Source organism: Vidua macroura, chromosome 7 (assembly GCF_024509145.1).
Source record: "Vidua macroura isolate BioBank_ID:100142 chromosome 7, ASM2450914v1, whole genome shotgun sequence".
In the NCBI taxonomy this organism is placed as follows: Eukaryota; Metazoa; Chordata; class Aves; order Passeriformes; family Viduidae; genus Vidua; species Vidua macroura.
In genome coordinates, this window is record NC_071577.1 from 5,581,210 (window position 1) to 5,605,497 (window position 24,288).

Consider the following 24,288-nt stretch of genomic DNA (forward strand, 5'->3'; position numbering starts at 1 on the left):
GGGAACTAATGAAGCTTGATTGTCAAAGGCTGGGGTAACTCACTGGCTTTTCACCTGGGGTGTATCACAAGTGCCAAAGGAGGTTTAGGTTTCAACACATGGGAAAAAAAAAAAAAAAAACAAAAAACCAACAAAAAAACCCCAAAACAAACAGATATTGAAGTTGCCATAATTGGAACATATTCTTCACCTGGAAGTTGTATAGTATTTGTAGGGTTCTCTAATTTCAAGTAAAAGTTTTCTCTGATGGGAGTTCTGCTCATGACTAAGGCAAGTACCACATCCCCTTCACATGTGAATACTCTGTTGTCAGAGGATGGAGCTCACCACTTCCCCTTTGTACCATCCCACTTATTTTCAGGAGATTTTAAGCAACCTGGTTTCTTTGAAACTTATCTTACTATCCAGTGTAGCTGCAATTGAAAAATAGGTTCAAAATTATTAGTGGGACTGATGCTGTCAGGGAATGTGATAGCATGGGAATCATTTACTTAGGAAAGCAGAAGTGCTAGAATATTCCAGATGGAGTTAGAAAAAATAATGTAAAAATTACATTATTACATTAGGAAACTAGTGTGGTACCATAAAGACACTATTCCAGCAAGTATTGTATCATCTTAGCAATATTCTGTAAAAATGAGAGTCTGGATTTCATAAAACCAGGATTTTCAAAATGTTTCCAGACCACAATGTATGCTTTCTGAAGGGTGAGCTGGGAAAGACCACATGCATACACACAAAAAAGGGAATATCAGCAGATACAGTAACAAAATCAGTCACAAAATAGATTTCTAGGACAAAAAGTTACTTCTAAGTTACTCATATATTCCATATTGCCTTCAGCAGTCTCACTCTCCTTAGCGAATACACTTCAGAATAAAATATTCAAATGATAAAACTGCTGCTCAGACACCAGGTCAGCTGATAAAACGTAGTACAAGTATTTTTGATTTATTGTTACACCATATTTTGAGATGCATCACATCAACAACAAAAAACACATGACTAGTTTGAGCCTGGTGATGGGAATATTTTACCTTTTGTCTCAGAGATCTGCTTAGCATATCCGGACTCCAAACTTTCTAATGCAGCCTGCAAACCTATAACCTAATTTTAAAGAGAGGAAAGAACAAGAGGAAGCAATATGAAAACATTACTTTTGAAGTGTCTGTTCACAACATACAGAATTCATGCTGGTGTACTTCATTAATTCCATCTATAATTTTTAGCTCTTCATTATTGTCTCTAGGTTATGAACATAACTCCTAATTCAAGATTTTGGAAAGACCAAGAGCGACAATGCAATAGAACACAAGCCACCCAGAATCTCTCAAAACATTTTTACAACTCTATTGAAATAATGCAGACATACAGAATACCAGGGTTCTGACTACACCAGCAACTTTTAGAACTGCTGTCACTGCACTGATCTCAAATTTAATGGCACAATAGGACTTACAGCTTTGTCACAACAAAATGTCACAAAATATGGTGTTATGCATTACAAAAAACTCATTGCTCTGGAATCAGTACAGTTCATAACTGCAGAGGTCCTCCACATACATATATATATAAATATATATGCCTCTGAAATTTCATAGCATTGGAACTGTTCCATGTTTTGTGCTCCTGATTCAGCAGAACTCCATATGGGCATAAGCTTCCTTTTTCTATAGAGCATTTTCTTTTCCTTATTGAAATTTCAAACATATAATCCTCACTGTTTTATAAGTAAGTCCTGAGGTGACCAGAGAAAAACTGGAGGAAGAGGAAAGGAGGAAATGAGAGATGAAGACTATCAGAAGAGGGTGTCAGCATGGTAAATTCCTTTCATTTTACCCTCATATAATTGATGTTACTGCTGAAACAATTGCAGGAATATAATTGCATAAAATATAACTATATAAAATGTAATTTGGTAGGTTTTTTTTTTCTTTTTTTCTTCCTGCTTTCCTTAAACACATGCAAGGTAATTTTCTGTCTGTCATACCTCCTTCCTGTGCTCTTACTGCTTGCTGTCAAAGGGGCAGAATATCTTGTATACATCATGTAAGATTAGAGAAGAAAAAATAATGTTCAAATATTCCACCCAAGACAGAAAAACTGGCTCTGATCTCTTCATGCATTTTTTTTTTTTCTAAACTAGCAGGTCACTCCTGGGTATATTTAGGAAAAAAGTAACACAATTAACAGTAAGAAAGGAAGTTAAAATAAGCTACTTCCAAAGGCATTGATGGAAGCATGGGAATGGGTGTGAATATCACACCTGCTGCACGCTGCAGAGCTGCACTCATGTGGAGCAGCACTGAGCAAGTACACACTGACATCTATTACTCTGTGGCACCATGTTTCACATACTTTCACTGCTAATATTTCACCAGATCATGAAACTCACAAAATACTCTGTTTCAGAATACTCCGTAAGCTTTACCAGAAATATCCTGTGTATTTACCAAAGTAAAAACCAGAGGCTTCCCTACAGTGGTGCAAGTGGTATTCACTACATTTTTACCTGTCCCATTGCTTTGTCTCTCTCCAAACTGGTTAACATTTTCTGTGTCAGTGAATTCTGGTATTTTTCTGACAGCTGCTTCAGCATTGGTTCATAGGATGCATAATGTGCCTTCAGCCTGTGAGCAAGAGGAGGAAAAATTATTCCTCACAGATGAGTTAAATCAGAGATTTATATCTGCATAACTTTTCCCCTCCCCAAACAAAAGAGTAAAATTACCAAAAGGTCAACAACAGAGGAGACAGCAAAGCTGTTTAGCATGTAACTAACCAACTGCAATACCACAACAAAGGAGGAAAAAAAAGTTAGATGAATGAATAAGAGGATTCACAGCTTGTTTGGTCACATCTTAAAACAACCCATACAATTTTGTCCTTTTGTTAATCCTTCATACACATACTGCACATTAATTTTGGCTAATTTGTTTTCTTACAGATGGATTGTATTTCACTGGAAGAAAGAGAACAACAGCTGTTATCTGACTACCAAGTAAGATCCTCATCTGCAAAACCAGTCATAATATGATCCCAGTTTCTTTCTTCACTACACATTACACCACGAATACTTATGCACTTTAATTCTTCAGACAAACTAAGATTCAGACAAGTAATCTCCCACAAGAAACATGTGACACCACCAGCTCCAGAACCACTGCATCCTGCAAAATGCTGAGTCACAGAGGACAAACCAGTGCAGAGTGCTCTCTTGCATCAGCATGCATGCATTCCAAGGGTGGGGATGTAGAACAGGGAACTGCAATTACATGCACTGATGGATAACAACACCAACAGAACTCAGGGAATTTACTGGAGCTGCAGATGTAAGCCTCTCCCCAGTGTTATTTTAAAACACTGCAAAGAAAAGATTCTAAACTCAGCTCCTATTTAGAAATTAAATCACTATAACTCAGTAGCAATAGACTAGTTTAGGCTTATTTGCAACCAAAGCAACATAGCAAGTTTCTTACTCAAAGTTCAAGATGACAGAAAATGCCAATTATGAGAATCAAGAATGCAAAGGTTCTGAACTTGGTGTGATACCTGTTACCCTTAAAACAGGCAAAAATTCTAAACAGAAATCACCACCTATTTATGGCAAAAAGATCTCAGTAAAAAAAAACCTAATTTTTGTTTCCAACTATTAGAAATACTATGTATTCATTAATGCATTTTGCATCATAGAAAATCCACCACAAATAAATCACTGGAAATTCTTTGATCTGTGTGGCACGATGGTCACATGGAGCTGCTGTTTACCAGGACATATCTAAATGCAGCCAGACTCGCTTCAGATTCCTTAGTGTTATCTCATTATCAGGCAACAATTCAAAACATTATATTTAGTGCTACATGTATAGCAACTAAAATTATTTTGTACCTTTTCAAGTCAAAAATCAGCCTGTTTTTCTCCTGGACCACTCGTTTATGATGCATTCGATGGAAGTCTCGTTCTTTCTGCATTTTTAGGAGAGCCTCTTCTATTTTACTGTGCATAAAAAAAGAAAATGCAAGGCAGCAGTGTTAGTCTCCTCCTCTGAATTGCATCAAGGTATGCTGACTACATATGGAATTCATTTTCAGATCTGCACATGTCTACTCTGTCTAAGCTGGAAGAGCTTCGTAGTACAACCTGTGCTGGAGAATATGAACTTTTGAGGTCTTTTTGCTGCCAGCTGATGCTCAAATCCATGGGTACTCTTCCATTTCCCTCAGATCCTTCAGACAGAACCCATAACGATTCTGGCATTATAATTTTCAGAGTTGAGGTCAACCTTATGTTAACCACAAGGAGTCTCATGGAGGTAAAAAAAAAATCCTCTTGTTTAAAATTCTGTGTAAAAGTGTATTGGTAATACTGATAATAGACCAAAAATACTGATTTAAAAAAAAAATACTTATGTCACATTCATATTGTTGCCTTGCAGATTAATTTGGAGAGCCTTCTGGAAAAAGTTGGGCCAAAAATGTTTTAGGCTCTCTTCAATCATGTTTCTAACCTGTCCCTAAGTGTTTCCTGGATGTGAGAGCAGGCAGCAAAAGGACTCTGTTTCAAAATTAATTGTAAATATACTGATAACCTGTTATTCTCTGAGCACATTCTACACACAGCCATGGCACACCCTGAGATGCTCTGCTCCATAAACTTAAAAAGAAAATACTCTGCTTATATTCAGTACATTTTGTCTTTACTGATATGGGTTTGGCAGGAAAGATTAGTAGATGAATTGTTTAATTGCAAAGGAAGCTTGAAATTAACTTGCACTGAAATTAGGTATTTGCTTCTTGCAGAAATAAAGCTCATTTCCTCTGCAACCGGAGCTGAAGAATTAGGTAAAACCAAAAGGAAAACAGAGTATGCCAAATCAGAGGTCCAGGATGAAGATCCATAACTGCCAGTGCATTATATTTACTAATTTAAAATAGAAATTATTTACTAATACAAATAATTGATAGTTGCTGTATATGCAAGCACTCTGTGTGTTACCTATACAAACTAGCATAGTGACACAAGTACATTTCTATGTGAATTGGTGCTTGTAGCACAGGCTGAAGGAGAGCCCAGTGAATTCTTGCCAGCAGCTCTGGGTGAAAGCTGGCAGGACCTGGGACTGGGCAGGGCTGCCCCTCCCACAGGAGCCCTGGGCACACACATCCTGCTGGGAAACAGCAGCTCGAGCCCACATTAATGATTCTGCTCAGGCTTCTACCAACATTTGAGAGGTAAATGAATCAGTGGTCTCAGGATAGTTCTGGGAAACAACTCCCTCATGACACCACGCTCAAAATCTGACTCGCCTTAAAGGCCTTGAATGCAAACCTTGCCCCTTCAGAGCTCAGCAGATGGCTTGTTCTGAGCATAAAAAATGTTGCTACAGCCATAGAAAAGCCAATATCCATTTATTTTAGGGAAGATATATGTCAAAGTCTGCAGGTACCTCTATTTAAACTTCTCTCAAGCAAGTACTTGTGTTAAAATAGCGAACGAGGACAGGGTGCAACAAACCCAAGCAGGGATTTTCAGAGGCAAGTTGCAAGCCCTGATCCCACTGAATTTAGATGGGACTACATTCCCCAAGATGCTGCAAATCGGAGCCCTAAATTTTTAATTGAAATAAAGACAGTCTTAGAAAATACATACTTTCAGGCTTTTACTCTGTCTAGTTTACATGGCATTTAGCAGCAAAGATGCTAAATGCACCATGTAATTAAACAGCTGCATTTAAATATGGTGCACAACACGAAAAGTGTGCACCTTTTTTTTTTCCATGGTGTAAGTAGAAAAATATGTGCAGGAATAGTTAGATTTTGGTACAGAAACAGGAGCTGAACTGGGGATTTTGTTGCTAATGTCACTAGCCAAAATAATAAATATGACTTCCAGGATTACTTTCTATTTTGACCATTACTTTGGCTGTAAGCTGGGTGTGTATTTGTGAGCATGCTTACAAAAAGGAAAGTACCTGCAAATGTTTACACTTCCTAACTGATGCTGTGAACTCAACCACATACCTCAGGCAAAAGCTTGATACAACTTTGATTCCATCTACATAAGAAATTCCTAAACATTTAAGGAACTTTTAGATATCAAAGTTCACAGTCCCTGTGACCAACACAACCTTACCATGACACAACATTTGTCTGACTGTACATGTTTAAATAAACAGGCAACAGACAGGGTCTGGCCATAGGAAAACAAAAATATCTGGCATTCAAAAGATTTCATATCATCAGATAGGCAGAGTTTAACATGGCTATGAAATTGCAATCTATTATCAGTTCAGAAAAATGTTACCAGAATATTAAGTGACCAGGCACCACTGAAAATGGTGAATTAGAATTAACTAGTCCCATTCAACAGTTAACAATTTTCAGTGTTATTTACAAATTTTTCCTGCATATTGGGAGGAAAGTCCATGCTTCCATTAGGGAAACATTCAGCAGATAACAACAGCCCTTAGCAATCAACTGGGGCTCAAATGCAGCCTTCAAGATAAAAGAAAGGGAGCACATTTGACGTACCCTTTAACTAGTGTCACATGGCAAATCAATGTAAAATTAGTTTTGCTTTCTGTCACCACACAATGGTCATTTTTATAAATAATTTTAAAATAAAAATTAGAAGTTTATCTAAACCTTAAGGTAATAACTATATGTGGTTTTGGAGTAAAAGGATTATGCTGATATTTATTTCTTTTAATGTATGCAGAGACATCAAGGTGCCTTCAGACATTGCACAAGCTATAAAAAATACATGCTCACGATACAGAGGAAATGAAGCTAACTGTAATTTTCTCTTTAAATAATGAAACACCACAGTGAAATCTAACCAACAGCCTGCAATCTACTCAATTTGCCCCCCTGCTTGCAAGCAATCATGTAAATACTGTATTAAAATACCCAAAATACAATTACAGTTAGCTTCTAGACACTAAATGTCTTTCACCAATTGCTGAACAACATTAAAGCAGGAGGTAATTGGTTTACAGTCATTTATCCTGGGCCCCCATACTGCCTAAGTCCCAAATAACATTTTCTGCAAGATGGCTGTCAAGAGTACCAAGCTCAGAAATACCAAATGTAATTAAAAGCTTTCCTCAAATACATTTCACAGCACTGTAGCTCTCAATCAGTGTTTTCTGAGTAATCTACAAAGCAAAATACAGGACTTTCCTTGCTCACAAATCCTTGGTTTCTAACCAGTCAAATCAGCATTTCTCCTGTGCTCTCAGGCATTCTGCTTTCTGAGTCATTCTCTCTGAAAACTTGAAAACCCACGCTGTCCTCCAGGTAATTTTGGCTCCTGCTGGAATATTTACTTTACCACAGCAAAGGCAGTGACTCAAGTAACTGAATGCATGAACAAGAAAAAATGCTGTTAACAGTCACTACACTAAATGGATTTAGTATAGAGTATTATGACCAGGGTTTATCCAAAAGGCATAAAAGAACACTGTAGCCCATGCTATGTACAGCAAAAATGCTCAATTTCACACATTTCAATTATTTCAGAAGCAGTACTGGTTTAATTCATAGCTTATTCAAAACAATGTGTATGAATTGAATGTCACAAATGCTGAACTTTTAACATTAGTATCAGTGAGATCTTTGAAAGCTATTTGAAATGAAAAGGCTGAAAAGTGAAGTAGTGACAGAGTACTGTTGGCACAGACCAAGTTTTACACCTGCCCATACTGCATTCTAGTAACAGCTGACAGACTGTGGACATAAAGCTCTCCCTGCAAGTGGACAAAGGGGGATCTGGTTTTAGCAGTGTTTTCACAAGGCACATGCAGCACACCTGCAGTGTGTAACAGGAAACACCAGTGAACAAGATGTGCTCACACAGAATCTGTGTCTCACAGAACTGCCCTGAATCTCGGTGCCCTCTCAGCAACACCAAACCAGTGACATGACCCATTTGTTTGCCACCAGAGTGTTGCTACTTTAGGTTCCAAGAAATACCAGAATGTGAAAAAGCATGGCCCAGTTTCAGCTGGTGGATTGAATCTGAGTGTTGGGATTTTATCTAACAGGGAGCCTGTAGCAACCCAAAATACCAGCATTCCTTTCCCTCTCCTGCTTGCTCCTGGTTGCACATTATCATGTCATCTTTCAGCCTTTTAACCAGACATCTGCTATAAAAACTCTTCTGGCACCCCATGGAGTAACAAGATACTCTTATGGGAAAAAAACCCAGCTCATTCAGATGGAGAAATGAGTTTGAGCTTTATACTGTTAAATAACCATGTAGCAATACATGATTACAAATTCAGGAAAATACTTATCCAGTCATAATCCACTCAGGTTATTTTGTTACACCATGTTCTGCTACATAGAAGGGGTGAATATGGGGAGGAAGAGAGAAAAAAGGTGAGGAAAAAAGGAAATGAAGCTCATTGAATTTACTACTGTCAAGGATAAATTTCATGAGGGCCACATTTTGTCCTTCCTTCTTTTACTCTGCATGACTGCTTCTTACTCTCCCCCACTCATATGAGACACAATCTTTAAGTACCCATTATCCAAAGAAGCTGCAGATTAAAAAAGGAAATATTTTCTCTATGGTCTGTCCCCCAATGCATCATTATATTTAGACTACACATATCTGACTTGATTGTTGCCAGTGTTTATTAAACTACTTGACTGTGGCTAATTAATTCATTAATTTAAAATGTAATAAATCATTACAATCAGAAAATAATTTAATTACCATTATCAGCAGCAATGATTATTTAACATCTGAATAGTTTTGGTTTTTTTCATAGAAAGGAACAACCTAAATGAAAATTAGCAACTTGAGCAATCCTGAGGAAAATCAAAGAGATGGAATTAAACTTTACACTTCCATGTTTTGAAACCACACACTGGCAAATCTGAAGTGAGTGCATCATTAGGCCTCAGAGTACATTGTCACTGAACACACACATGTGCAAACACACCATTCCCCAGAAAAGGCCATGTGACAGAGCTCATTACCACATCTCCCTGTTTTATAGGCTAAGTATTTTAACTCTCATGGCTGAAGTATTGCAGACTTGGAGAATAAACCACTACAATGTACACACGAGTATAATCAATGATGGTAATTTACACTGACACACCATTACCACTAGGCCCAGAGTGATAGATTTTTTATAATTAGAAAAATTAAGAATAAATGTATAGTGATTTTTTTCCCTGCGCTGAAGGTTTGTGGTAGCTGTAATTTATAGTACTGTAATACAAAATGCACACAGCAATTTATTTTTTAGTTCTACCTATTAGGCTCTCATGATTCTCTGTAGTAATTTGTTATGATTACTGGATACTGAAAATTATTTTTGGCCTAGTAAATACAAATAACAGAAATAAAGATTTACAATTCTAACAGAACTCAGAAAAACTTGAACTTTAATTATAAATGTCACCTAGAAGGAAAAGTCTGTGTAGCCAGCATAACAAACAGGAACTTACTATTTTTCACTAAGTACTTGGGTTTACTTTATCTGGCCAACCACTACCATATATAAAAGTTTCAATAAAATCAAATAACATACTTGACAGAGTGTTTGTAGCTTTCCAGATCTTTCTTCAAGTTCAGATTCTCAATCTCGAGTTGCTGGTTGCGAACGTACACGTCTGGAACCAGCCCAACATCATCAACTGCGACCACACCTCTCTCTACCAGCTCGTACCTGGTAGAAAAGAAACAGATTTATTTTACTTATTTTATTGCATGCTTCCATTTCCTCACTTCACTCATGTTTTCCTTCTCGTGCTACCATTTACCTAAACTACAATCACAGCAATATTTACCATCTTAAAGCATTTACCTTCTATGATCATTAAGAATTCACAGCAGTGAATTCACTACCCCACCACACTGTTAAATTCTACTGCTTTTCATTCTAAAATGTGTATTGTACATAACAGTCAGGACACATAACACAGTACTTCACATTCTTTTATTCCTTTCTCCTAAATAGCTTAAATAAAGGCAGAAACAAATATTCTTGTTCAAATAGCATTTATATATACTCACAGTCCTTTTTATCTCACATGCTCAAATACATCAAGGTTTGTTGTTTCTGGGTGTTTTGGGGGGTTTTTTGTGGTTTTGGGTTTTTTTTGTTGTTGGTTTTTTTTTTGTTGGGTTTTTTTTTTTTTGAGGGCTCAAGCTGCAGATAATAAGGATGAATGATTCTGAGCCATCTTCAACATGGAACACAGAGCTCATCTAGGGAAATGTCTTCTTTCCTTCCTGTTTATATTCTCTCTCCTTATTTAATTATATTTACCAATATTTACCTATTTTACCAGCCCCTGAGAACACTTGATTCCATGATGTAGAAGGCTGAAGGTTGCTTTAGTTGAATACTTGCACAGACTGACTTGGATTTTAAGAAGGGAAACAATCTGAAGCAGCCTGGAAAGCTGGGTGGCACCCCAGGAATTTCTACAGCTCCAGCAATAGCATCTACTCATTCAGTATCTTATTTTAGGACTATCCATCTTTTGGTGATATGTCAGTAAAACCTAAGAATACAGTACAGACAGAAGAGTGAGACCTCAGCCATGACATCAGCTCACCAGAGGCTGCATGGAGTTGTAACTAACTTAAATCAGATAAACACCACAACCCCACAAGCACCTTGCCTGCTGGGAAGATGTTCTGGGTGGGAGCTCACTAAAAGGAGCAACATGAACATTATTGGCCTTTTCAGGTGAAAAATATATTGAATCTGTGCATTTTTTAGTTTCCAAGTAATAAGGAAATATGAAAAGAACAGAAGTAAATCGAAATAAAAATCATACCAAACACTATCTCCTACACCTGGAAATAAGCAGCAGATCTGAAATACAAAGACAGTAATCACCAATATCATTCATCAATAATCATGCTGCTGAAACCAAAAGCATTTCTTAAAAAAAGCAACCTTTACTTAACATCCTCCAAAAAACTTAAGGTGAATGTTAGTATCTCTGTCCAAATGACTTCCTACAGTCAGCTACGTATTTGCATTCTGAGGATGTTCCTTGGAATGCTCATCCCTCTGAATTAAGCTGTCACATTCACCACCAGTAGATGAAAGGTTTTTGAAAATATCATCTGAATATGTCCACAGTAAAATTCATTCTATCATCACTTCATTTTCTTTAGTAAATTACTGTAGGAACAGGCTTTAACACTAAGAAAGAAGTTTGGGGTTTTTTTTCTTTCCTCCAAACAGTTACAGATGCACAGGTACAATTCCTATCAGAAATATTGCTGCAAATAAGGGCAGCCTCATGGTAGAAATTCACAACTCTAGGTACTCCTTCACTTGCTGGAAGTATTTCTCCACTGAATGCCTTAACCACACTTCATGAAAACTACCAAGTGTCTGCATGAAGACTCATCAAACATGGATAACTGATGAACCTTAACTCCAGCAGAGCTAAAAATTCTGAAATACAATTTTCATGAAACACAATTAATACCAATACATTCACTCCACCCTTGTGTAAGAACAGTACTGAATGTTTTTGTGCATGTAGCAGAAATGGAAAACCACACAAGAAATAGCACTGAGAAATCTCATTATCTTTCATCAGCCTGGTCCTGTAAATCTCACAGACCTCCTCCATACTGAGCCGACTGCCAAGCAGCTGCTCTTCTCACTTCTTTCATTGCACATGGAAATTCAATTAGCTCCATGCACACACAGGTATTTTACTAAGCTTTTCAGAACTACTGAGTTATAATTCTTAAATCACTATTAAAAAATAACCAAGAATCTAGAAACCTGATGAACAGATGGTTAACTATGATTTTGTCATCAAAGTTCAGTGCAGACTGACTGAAAATAAAACATTATTACTATATACTTTACATTATAACTCCTAGAAACTGGATTTCAAAGGAATCAAGTTGCACAGAGGCTCTGCAATAAACTGATAGCTCAGGATGACCTGGGCTCTGGGCATTAGGGGGGAGAGACTGGCAGATGCAGGAATTCATAACTGATCAGCCTCTGCACTTCATACTTAAAATCTGTCCATCCAGTATCTTCAATAAACAAGAAAAGTTCTATCAAGTTTTGTATAACAAATGAATGGAAAATTTAATGGAAAATTAGATATTCAAAAAGAATTTAACTGTAAAGTTCCGTAAAGTATAATGGCAACAAAAGGTTTATGTGCAAAACAGCCTACCTAATTAAAGATAAAAATCACTACAACTGTTACAAAATTATTCATTACTTCATTGAAAAATAAGTGTTTTGCCATAAAATAAACCATAATCAAATCACAGCATTTTATACAGCTGGTTAGAGTAACAGTGTTTTCCCAAACTCCAGAATAAACACAGACAATTTGGTCCAATTTCAGTGACCTTTAGATCTCAGACAGACAATAATTTCAAAGCCAGCCTTTTGATAAATTTTCCCTACGTTAATTAATTTCTCATTTTAAATTCCATTAGTACTTGATCACCACAGCATGAGAGCAAGAGTGTCGTCCCAATACATAATGAGGAACCCGAGTACACTAATCTGCTCTCACTTTCATTTATATTGTAAATTATCCATTTCAAACCAACATGAAACATTTTGAAATAAGGTATTAATGCAGAAAGTCTCTATACAGGAAGATTAGATACTGACATGCTGAGCTCATTTGTAAAGCTATTGAAATTAAAAATATTACTTATAGAGAAAAAATATATGTACAGCTAAGAAATTACAAGATAGAGCCTGTTAAATCCTGCACTTTCTGTTAAAAAGCAATTTGAATTTTGCCACTGATATAAATTCAGACTCTAAGTGCTTCAAAGAAAGCTGTAAGATTCATAAAAAGGTCACTATTTATATCTGTCTAGTATTAATTATCTTTTAACATAAAAACTATTAGACTTCAAACTTAATATCAGCTACTCATATCAGTTTTTTTGCTGAGAAAGAATACAGAAGTATGATGCTCCTTCTCCAAGGAATCATTTAAGTCCATCGTTAGGCTATTAAAAAGCAGATCATTATTAATTGCAAAGGCAATGCCTGATTGATGAGTAAGACCAGAGCCTTGCAAATTCCAGAGCACAGATTCCACACCTGAGAATATACCCAAGACAATTTAAAAGCTTCAATGCTTTTGTATGTAAAAATAAAATGTTTCTAACTTTTTCTAGTTTTCAGATTACACAATTTCAAGAGACTTTACTAAAAAAAACCCTCCAAACTTCTCATGTTTGAAACTGAGAACAAGGTTAATCAAAGAGAGGTGTTTCCACTTTCCAGGATTTCTCCAACATAACCTGCTGGTTCAAAGCAGGTCTGTAACTTGATGTATTTCAACAGAACTTCATGACAAGTGTCATCTTTTGCTCCAAAGTTGTTCAGCTCCTCCAAAGCTTTGCAGCATGGCTAACAGGTCATTTTTAATCAACAGTAAAAACAGTATACATCCTGTAGGATGTATGAAGAGAATGGTGTATTTAAACAAAGTCACACCTTTAAACTTCTGCATAAAGTATGGACAAAATCCCTGCAATCTACAAAAGCTTGGAAAAAGAAAATAGCAACAGCTCAAGAGTTTATTATTCTTCTGATTACTGTATAAACTAAACCTTAAAAAATAAAAAACATTCATATTTGTTAACTGCTGTACCAAAAATTACCAATTAATAAATATTATGATTATTCTACTTAAACCAGGGTTCTTCATTCTCACCAGGAATACATCTGTTTGTTAAAACACTACATATTTCAGAATGACTTGTACTCAGGAGAGTTTTCTGAAAAAATATCCTGAAATACCAAAAATATTTGAATCCTGACCATCTAATTCCCAAAGTAACATGGTCACTTTAATTATTTTACCATTCAGTCTGGAAGCAGTCAAGGGTTCTAGACATTCCCAATCTGACCAAGAAATTGGAGAAGAAGTCATCCATCGCTTCAGGTATGTCTGGTGCCGATTTCTCAGTAGTCATAACTGACAGAAAATCCTGAAATTAAATTTTGAGAACTGTTAAACTTAAAAGAGAACTGTCATGATCATACTTTCTATTTCTGAAGTCATCTAAAGTCACAGATTTACTGGAGTACAACTGAATGTTTCCCTTGTCTTTACAGAATAAAATTGTAATCAGTGAACCTTCAAATGGCAAGGTTTGTGAAAGGTTATAAAGAAGTAACTCAACCCCCCTCCCCCACCCTTATTTAAGCAGGTATTCCAAACCTGACATCATGTGGCAGAGCCTTGAAAGTATTAAAACTGATGGATGATCTTTTGTCACTGACCAGAGTAAAAATCAGTCCTTATCCAATGAACAATGTAGCTGTCCAAGGTACCAGAAGAATGGCTTGTATGCTTTTTGTAATAGTGCATGCAATGGAGGGACAGACAGAGCCTCCTCCCCATCCCCTGATCCCTTAGGAATAATTCTCACAAAGATCAAGTGTCCCTTTCCTCTCAACATGCACTGAAGAAGCTGCCAGACAGCACTGCTACAAGTGCTAGCAGAAGGCAGATGGTGCACCAGGGCTTCATGTGCAGCTCCCCCAGTGCCACCCAGACAGACAGCTCTGCAGAGAGGCACAGCTCGTGGGGCAAGCACACTGCCAAAAGCAGAATCAGCACAGAACAGAGCGGTCCTACTACAGAGAAAAATATTGAAAAAGAACCTTTCACAGCTCTCTGATGCAATGCAAATCTCTTCCCTTCACCCAACCCCACTCAGCCCACTCAGCACACAGCTTAGTGTTTCTCTCCCAGAGAGAATTCAACATGTAAGGAGGTATGGAAAATAAGGAAAATACCACCCACACTGAGACTACTCCCCCTACAAAAAGCATTTAAAGACAATGAGATGAGAGCCAAAGAGGTGGCCTTATTTCACTCAGATATCAAATGGATTGCAGTGACTTGACATTCCTAAATATGAGGGTCTTGACTTTTGGGAACTCCATGTGGTCACAGTGCCAAAATGGACCTGCTTGGCAATGCTACTGCAGTGCACATGCATCTTGGTGAGAGATTATAAAAAATACCACAAAACTGAGAAAACCCCACTGAGAGATTTATCAAGAGATGCTAAAGGCCATGACTGCAAATCATTTCCTCCACCATTTATAAAAGAATCTGTAAGGCCAGGGATTTCTGATAACTCCATTCATTTATGGCTTATTCATGCCCTTAGTGGCAGCTTCCTCACTGTGAGTGCATAAGTTACCTGGAGATAAAGGCACTTCTCTTGATAAAATAAAAACATTGGAAAAATCTCCTGGCCATTTTGTATAACGCAGAAAATGTTGTCTTCAATCCAACCAACCTACCTAATATAACCAGAAAAGATTGTACATGTCTGATGAAGGCCATGTAACACTGCCTTATGACTAATACAATATGCCAAGTGCAATGTAATATTTAGCATATTTTCATCACTAGAGCTCCAGTACATCAGGCAGATCTATTTTCTAATTGTGGTAACAAAAGAACCAAAGAGTACATGGGCAGACATGCAGCTGCATCCCTTGGCTTGCTTCTTTCTTTACTCCAAGTGAGGCAAATATCTAATATTGTTGCTTGTAGTTTTCCAAACACATCTATAAAGCCAGGCTTCGGAAGAAGTGACACAGCTTGATTCCCTTAATAAATGGAAATTTGATAGGAATTCATTTCATCCGTGCAGAAGAGAATTTATTAGCGAGATCCCAGCACTGAGCACCATTTCAGGAGCCAAAGCTCGAGCAGGGAACAATACAGGGAGAAATGAATTCAGTCTAACAGGCACGGAATCACAACGGGGCCTCAGGAAACCAGAACTGGATTCCCAGCTCTTTCCCAGACTTTGGGAGTGATATTAGGCCAACCACTTGCTTCAGTTTCATGGTAATCTATTGGCTGACTACCCACAGAAGAGCATAACAACATTTTGTTGTATATATTTGCTTGTTTGGAAATGAGGACAATACAATCAATTAACGTGATGCAAACAGACATCCTATAGCAGTTGTATGGACAAAACCATCTTATTAAAAGAGTCTGATCATGGAGTCAAAATAAATTAAATATTTGCTTTGTTAAGTAGTTCTTTGTGATAATTAAAATAGTCAAAAAATTGTGGGTGCAAAGATTGTAAATATGGTCAGTAAAATAACTTAATTTCTAAGAGCTTAACTTTGGGAACTTTCACAGCACTTCTAAGAATTCCTGTCCACTGAAGAAATATGAACACCAAATAAATGTACAATTTCTCTGAAGAACAAGATAAGATGTTCTCCAAAAACTTACTAAATTTAAGAAGAATATAAAAAGGGAATTTAAACATTTTAACATGTTCAAACAAACTGAAAATCAAGCAGACATAAATTGCAACATTAATAAATGCCAGTGTTACTTCTCATTATCACTGTAGATATTAAAAGCACATAAAACTTGGAATTAAATTCTAACAGCTGTAACTACTGAAGAAAGATTTTCAGCCACTTTTCATCTCTGTGTGGCTTTCCAGAAGTTTTGCATCCTTTTCCTACAGTCCCTATCAGCCGGATATTTTCTTCTATATGCAGAAGATTTTTTGCTTGTGTTGAAAAATAACTTCTATTATTTAAAAATGTCTCAAAAAAAAGAAAAAAATATGTAGAGATGTGTTTAAGGACAAATGATGTTAGTCAACTTAGAAACTATGGATAATTTTAGTATCTGCAATTGCAAAATATCAAATTTTTAATATTTTTGGATGATCACTGATCTGTGCACCTAGCATTGCACTTTAATATGGGATTACGTGGACAAGTAAAAAACAAGTTGAGCAGCAAATACACACACACAATCACTTAAAACTATCATCCAGGTTATTACATAATTAATTTCAGCCAAGATTACAAGTTATTAAAAAAAATAGGCCAGTTATTTATCATGTGAAGAAGACAGCCTTCTACTTTGCTTCCTACTTCAGAGCTGGGATGTTGATTTAATATTAATTCACAGGAAACAGTGCTTCTAACTTGGGTCACCAGAAGCACTTGGCTTTTCCAGGGAATTAATATCAAACCATCAAGTCAGTGAGCCTCACAAAATGTACAGTAAATCATTATGAAAGCTGTCAGGGAACTAGCAAGTGTATTAGAACATTTCTCTACTCATGTCTTTCTGTCCAAAGGCTGAAAACATCACTTCAGTTTCAAAATTATGGAAAAAAATGAAGCCTCCAAATAAAAAATCAAGCAAGAAGAAGGCAGACAACTCTTAGCATAACCTTAAAATCAAAGAGAATTTCAGTTTAAGCACAAATTTTCTGCTGGTTTTAAGGAAAAGTAACAGTTTGTTCAGTTTGAGTAACTGGGATAGACATTAGCATACTGTTCCTACCACTCCAAGTTCAACAAATCAATGAAGAGGTAAAAGATTATTTAAATACAGCACTGTCAAAAGATCAATAGGTTAAAAATATTCTCTATTTTTTCACTTCCTATGTTAACATCAACTCACACAGTAAAACAATCATAACCTCAGCTATCTCTAAGGAACATGAAGAATTTCCACTGCTTCCTTAGCATTAAGCCATCTAAAACACTTCTGCAATCTTTCTCTTAATTTTCAGGCATGTTCAGTTTTAATACACAGAAAACTCTCTTAGTGCCAGTTTCCACACAGAATTTGATCTAAATACAAAACTGATCCGTTGGTAAGCACAAGTGCAAAAGAAAACACACATTTTCCCTCCATTTTGTGTTTAAGTATCATTCACTTAATTTCATCTTTTCACTATTAATCATTTACTTTTGCAAAACAAAGACTATGACTGTACCCTTCCGATGAAGCTACAAGATAGAGGGGATATTGGAAACACAGCAGGGAAAACCACTTTACTTTTCCATTAGATTGTTAAAAGCAAGTAAATTCAGTTAAGTCCTGTTTTGAAAAATGCAATACAACAATCCCATTGTGTAACTCTGAACTATTACACAACTGCTTTGAAATCAAACTGTAAATGTAAGGAATGTCAATTCCACACTAATGGTGTGGAACATTTGATAATTTCATTAATATTTTGATTCAACACAGTGTAACAGCCCATTCTGTATTTTCAATATATGAACAATCTCTTCTAGCAAAGTATTCAAGTGCAACCTTTTGTGAGTGTTAAGCAGATGCAGTTTCTTTCCTGTGCCAGGGATCACATTCTCATTTAACCTGCTCAGATAAAGAACAAACTGATGCATTACAATAATATTAAAATATTTTAAATAATCTAGCTAAAGATTTGGCTACATGTATTTGAAATGTCAGCTTGTTTACAGAACACAAAATGAACACAAATTAAAGGAAGATGAAACCCAGGAAATATAAGCTGTCTTTTCCACTATGGCATATGTTTACTCCTATAAGCTTGTAAGAAAATAAGAGACAATCTTTCCCGCGTAAATATTTCATAATTTCTATAAACTATTGTGTAAATTTCAAGCCACTAATATCAACTGAATTAAAGACTCTTAGATTGTTTAGGAAGCTCTTACTATCATTTGGGCATCTTTAGCCCGGTCTTGAGTAACCTGCAAAGCTTTGGACAGATCCTCATCATCTTCATGAAGACTGAAATCATCATCTGCTGAAACCTAAATGAAATTACATAAAGTTTAGAATCAACACATTTTATACATCTTTCTTTCACAATAAAACTGTTCCCACTGCCATTACAACTGCTGAAAGCAATCCCCTCCTCGTTAAAATACCATTTTGCAATATGTAAATAAAAATCCTATTCCTGAAATATTTTTTATAAATAAGCTGAAATATCTAAAGAGATGTTTTATCTAAATAGAAATTCTTATAGCTTTAAAAAAGTATTTATTGTTCAAATAAAGGTAATATACAACAATTCAACTAACACTGAATCTTCTCTTGAAAAATAGATATGCCCTCTTTCATCACTTCATAAAAGGAGATTTGTGTCATTTCCCCCAGGATGTCTATATGATTGATGAAATAAAAAGAATGAAATATGAACACTCTACCAAAATATATCAGAAGAGTATCAATCTAGTAAGTTACCTCTTCATACTGATAATCATCTTTGGAGTCATCTGTTATGGTAATGCCTGCAGGTTTAGTTAAGTCTAGAACAGCTGGTGTGTGTGAGGAGCTCCAACTTAGAAAAAAATATCATAAAATAACCATCTATAAATCTGCTATCATAACCCACACCCTTGTTCTTCTGAACACAAGACTTTCAACTTCCAAGGTTTCCTTCAGCCTCAAGGTGAGCAAGCCCAGTTCCGTGCACAGAGAGAGAATTTAGGTTTAACTTTTTACAGCATGTTTGAACACCATTACAAATTGACTCATTAGATCTCAGAAGCCAAGCACTATTCCAAAATAAAAAAGCAGCTCAATTGTGCTCTCAGCCAATCAAAATTTTTGAGAAGGGACTTTGTTGCACTAGAATTTCCACAGCCTTCTGAGCAGAACTAGCTTCATGCTCTCAGAAAAGACCATTTGCAGCAAATTCAGATGTGTGAGTTCAAACAGCAACACCTGAGGTCAAACCCTGAACACCACAGGGCCACTTAAAAGAGCTGACGCAAATGCTTTAATAAGCACAAGACAGTTACAATAAAAAGATGAGGAACTTTCAAAACTCAAAAATTCATTTGGAAATTATCTACAGTTTCTTGAAACACTTTCGAGTCAAACTTTTAATTAAACATAACTACAAATAGTCAGAAATAAAAGCCAAATAAACATCTTTTCATCCACTAGCCTCACAGCCCATGAAAGAATAATGAAATGTTTTTAGCAGATGCTGTTGACAGCTTCCCTAGGAAATCAGTTAGCCTACAAGTGACCCATGTAAATAAACCAGGAATTAACTTCCAAAGAAAAGAAATGCTGGCAATTCAGTACTTCAAACAGAGAAAACAAACAAAAAAAAAGCCAACATGATTTTCCAGCTTTGCACCATGTCACCCAAATCTGAATTATTCTCCTAAAAGCAGGCCTTTTGCCAGTTTTCACAATACAGTATATACGCAAAAGCACAAAACATAGGTAAAGGTATCATCTGCATTCAAGACCGCAGCATCAGAGCACCAGGAAAACTCAGATAAATTGTATCCATCTGGAAGGTTAACAGCTGAACACCATAACCCCTGATAAGTAATAAACTTTCAAAAACTGGGGATTTTTTTTCCTCAATTTTCTATTGACCTGACTGTCCTTGTGATCCACCATGGTCTAAACTAATGTGTCATTGCAAACAATTTGCCCACACTAAAATATTACTTAAAACTCCTGGGGTTCTCCTCATATTTTTTTTCCCCTTCCAAAAATCATAGCTAGGTGCACTACAAAACAGAGAAATTAATTTTAAAATCTACTGTATTTCTCCACAGTGTTAAATCTGCTGAGGCAGTGCTTTTTTAAGCACACCACACTGAAAACAGCTGTGCAGATTCACTAAGGTAGAAATTGAGGCACAAGCTGCAAAAGGACCCTCTTCCACTTTTTAAAATTGGCTTTATATACAGCTTAATTCTAGAAAGGCAGGAAAAACTAAGGTATGGTAGGGTCCAAAGTATGATTGTTTAGCCTCTAAAAGGTTTAGAGCTTCTTGATTTGCAGCTCACAGCTAGAAAAGAGAACAGGTGCAGCTCATCTGGCCTAGTGACAAAAGCAGAATTTGGCTCATGTGACCAAAAAATTACACATTTAAAAGTCATAAACTTCCAACATAATTTGCTACAACTATAATGTGGAAAGAATTGGGTGGAGTTTTTTGCTCTAAAAGCCACAGCAAAGATATGTCTAGGTTATGTATCACAACCCTCATACTCAGTATTACTCAGTGCAAACCAAAAACCATGAATATCCCAGCAGTTATTCTGCAGTGGGAAATTAAAGGAGCACCTTTTCCAGCAGCACATTGGGACTGGGAGTCTCAGTAACAAACCCTGTCCCTCCTCCATAGGTATTTTACATTTAGTGCTCAATAGCTAACACAGGAGAGGTGCCAAGAGCTTTTCATGCCGGGATTTTCATTCCTGTTCAGGCTGCCCCACCAGCACTGCAGGATTCAGTTCCCCCACTTTTCCAAGGGGCATTCAGGAACCTTCAGCCAGGAAAGCAAGCACCACCTTACAGAGAGCAAGACCCCACTGCCTCTGCAGGGCCAAAACCCCACGTACTGATAGAATTGCTTGAGTCGAAAAAGACCTCTGAAGACCAAACTGTTAACGTAGCACCACGTCCACGTTCACCGCTAAACCATGTCCTCAAGTGCCGTATCCACACAGGGCTGTTTAACACTTCCACGGATGCTGTGGCCACCGCTTCCCTGGGCAGCCCGTTCCAATGCCTGGCCACCCGCTGAAGGAAGAATTTTTTCGTGGTACCTAAACATCCCCTGGCACGGACTGAGGCCGTTCCCTCTCCTCCTGTCCCTGTTCCCTGGAGCAGATCCCGACCCCCCGGCTGTCCCCTCCTGTCAGGAGCTGTGCAGAGCCACAAGGTCCCCCCTGAGCCTCCTTTTCTCCAGGCTGAGCCCCTTCCCAGCTCCCTGAGCTGCTCCTGGAGCTCCAGCCCCTTCCCCAGCTCCGCTGCCCTTCTCTGGACAGGCTTTAGCCGCTTTTCAGTCTCCGGGAACAACAACCCACAAAAAGAACCAACAAGTCGGGGGATTTTTGACTTTTCCCCCGTACCCTCAACGCTGCCCTCGCCCCACTCGACCTCCCCCCCCCCTCCAGCAGGTGCGGGGGCCGGGCCGGCGGAGGCGGGAGGAGCGCTGAGGAGACGGACCCCTGAGGCGGGGAACCGGCACCCCCAGCGGAGTAGGAGGACGAGGATGGAGGGGGGAAAGGCTGGGGAGGAAGAAGGATACTCTGCAGGGTGAAGGCCGCCTCAGAGACCGCCGCCTCCTCCGCCATGGCCGCGGCGTTGCCGGGGGCGACCTCTCGCGAGGAGAGGCGCCCGCGCCGCGGCGGGAAGAGACCCGGGTTTAATTGAATTTAAATGAATTTACTTTAATTCAATTCAGTTTAGTGTAATTCAGCGCTTGTAACTCCAGGCGAAGCTCCCCGCGCGTTTGGGAGCGGCGCTTGTGAGGAGCGGGGTGTAAAGGCGAGGAGTCTCCTGAGGGCGTCCCCTCAGGGCGGGCACCTGCGGCCCCTCCGCCGAACGCACACCGCCCTTGCTCGAGTGGAGGGAAAAACAGCAGAAAATGAGGGGGTAAACCGCTTCAAACTCATAAGGGAGGACTAATATCTTCTGCAGATGGAACATTTTTGTCGCTGGAAGCTGAGCTAAGTCCTGTGGGACCGATTGCTTAAGTCCTTTCAGAACCCAAACTCTCCTGTGATTCTATATTCAGGTTTAAAAGCAGGAGCTTTCCCAGGAAAAAAGTTTGGGAGAGCAGCATATATTTGTGGAGATCACACATCACGGCTCCTAGAGGTTTGAAATAAAGTTGCAGGATTCGACAGAAAAATTTCTGTTGCTTTTTCTTATTTTAAGGTAAACTTAGAGGTACCAGTACTGAATTTCCATTGAGTTAAGGGGCTTTACATGCCACAGGAACTCAGAATCAGTGCTTGAATTAATGTAAAGTAATGGCAATAAGTGCCCAAAGTATCTGGAGGGGGGAAAAAGTAATTGCAGAAATTGCAAAAAAAAAAAAAATTGCTAATGTTTGGGTTGAAAGGAGAGGCACCAGTTTTCCTTGCAGGGTTAACAAAAAAAAAAAAAAAAGGTAAGCATTGACACATTGACATACAGCCTGGAGATCAGAGCAGATAAGCAGATATAAGTGGAGGAAACTGAATTACATAATTCAGTTAAAACTTTAGCCTGGAAAGATACAATCTCGCAAGAGGACCTGCTGCCTGTGAAACTATTGTTTCTGCACTACGCAGAGATTGTCACACGGGATTGCCATTCCTCTCCCATGGCAGACACATTCTTGAGAAATGACAAGTGCTTTGGCACTTCCAAAGTCTCCAAATCGTAATAAAACAACAGCGTTTTGGCACGAGATTGTCACAACGCTGCAAAGATGACAAGAACTGTTGTAGTCCCTCAAATTCTCTCAAACACTGCTGTTGAGTTTAATACATGTCAGAGCTTGAACTCAGCTGGTTTCAAGAGGTAGAGGGCAAATGCTGACATACCTTTTTTGATTGTTGATGGTTGGGGTTTTCCACTCCTTCAGATTAAACTGATGTCACCAGCACAATATTCTTTCATCATATCCAACCCACAAGAGGCATCCTGATCTCCAGCAGAGCATCTCAAAAAAAGAATAAGCAGAAGTGGCGTCACGAAGCACAACGTTCACCAGTCAGGACTCCTAAACTGCAGATTGAAAAGGTGATAACGCTACAAAAGTTGGGATGGCATCATTCTTTTAGGGAAGTTTCCAATTCCATTGCAAATCACAGAGTAAGTGTAAATTTATGTCATACAGGCAAGTACAGCTGATTAATCTAAGTTAATACCACTCAATTCTCTCAGCAATGTTGGCTCTTAGCGCTTACACAAAGACTTGAACAAACAAAATGCTAAGCAATTCCTTTCTATGACTTCTCTCTCTCTGCAGGCCTAACTTCTCCCTACAAATTATACACAGGACATCTCTGTCTCACTAAAACATGGAAATGTATGGTATCCACAACTGAAGAAGAGTGATGAAAGCTTAAAAAGGGCTCAGAAAGGTGCTTCAGGGAAGATTATTAATGGAAAACAATTAATAGTGCTGGACAAAAGGACAAAAGGATCTCAGTCTTCTCGGTTTATTTAAGGAATCAGTAAAGATCAATGTCAAAGGGTAAGAAAGGCTATGCAAAGATAGAACCATATCAAGAGAGTAGATCTAGGTTAGATATTAGGAATAAATTGTTCCCTGTGAGGAGGGTGAGGCCCTGGCACTGTCCAGAGAAGCTGTGGTTGCCCCACCCCTGGAACTGTCCAGGGCCAGGCTGGAAAGGGCTTGGAACAACCTGGTCTAGTGAAAGGCGTCCCTGCCCAGGGAAGGGGTGGGATTGGATGAGCTTTAAGGTCTCTTCCAACCTGAACCATTTTGGGATTCTATAATACCCAGTAATACAGAGAAGTCGCTAAAAATAAGTCATAACTAAAAGCAAAGAGCAATTTTTTTAGCAAATCCAACTGATTTTCAAGTATCCAGAAGGATTTTAAGAACCACAGGATTCTTTTTTAAATGTTATATTCTCCATTCAGACACCAGCTAGTTCAGGACAGCCTATGGCTCCTATTTTCAGAAGTCAGATATAGTCAGTGCACTTGCTATGAAAAAAAGTT

The 24,288-nt window shown here is 38.0% G+C and overlaps 1 protein-coding gene across 2 annotated transcripts in view; it reads right to left on the reverse strand.

Moving 5' to 3' along the window:
• SPAG16 (sperm associated antigen 16) overlaps window positions 1–22,391 on the reverse strand; it is a 361,537-nt gene extending 339,146 nt beyond the window's left edge. The window contains exons 1-8 of one of the 2 annotated variants that reach the window (XM_053982332.1): window positions 21,854–22,391; window positions 19,030–19,076; window positions 18,495–18,593; window positions 13,851–13,978; window positions 9,549–9,686; window positions 3,890–3,997; window positions 2,513–2,630; window positions 1,038–1,107 (exon numbers count right to left, since the gene is read on the reverse strand). In XM_053982332.1, the coding sequence (XP_053838307.1) occupies window positions 1,038–1,107; window positions 2,513–2,630; window positions 3,890–3,997; window positions 9,549–9,686; window positions 13,851–13,978; window positions 18,495–18,593; window positions 19,030–19,076; window positions 21,854–21,899 (754 nt within the window). In that variant the 5' untranslated portion in view covers window positions 21,900–22,391. The remainder of the gene's footprint in view (window positions 1–1,037; window positions 1,108–2,512; window positions 2,631–3,889; window positions 3,998–9,548; window positions 9,687–13,850; window positions 13,979–18,494; window positions 18,594–19,029; window positions 19,077–21,853) is intronic. The other variant, XM_053982331.1, reaches the window with a different exon arrangement.
• Between the last annotated feature and the right edge of the window lie 1,897 nt (window positions 22,392–24,288).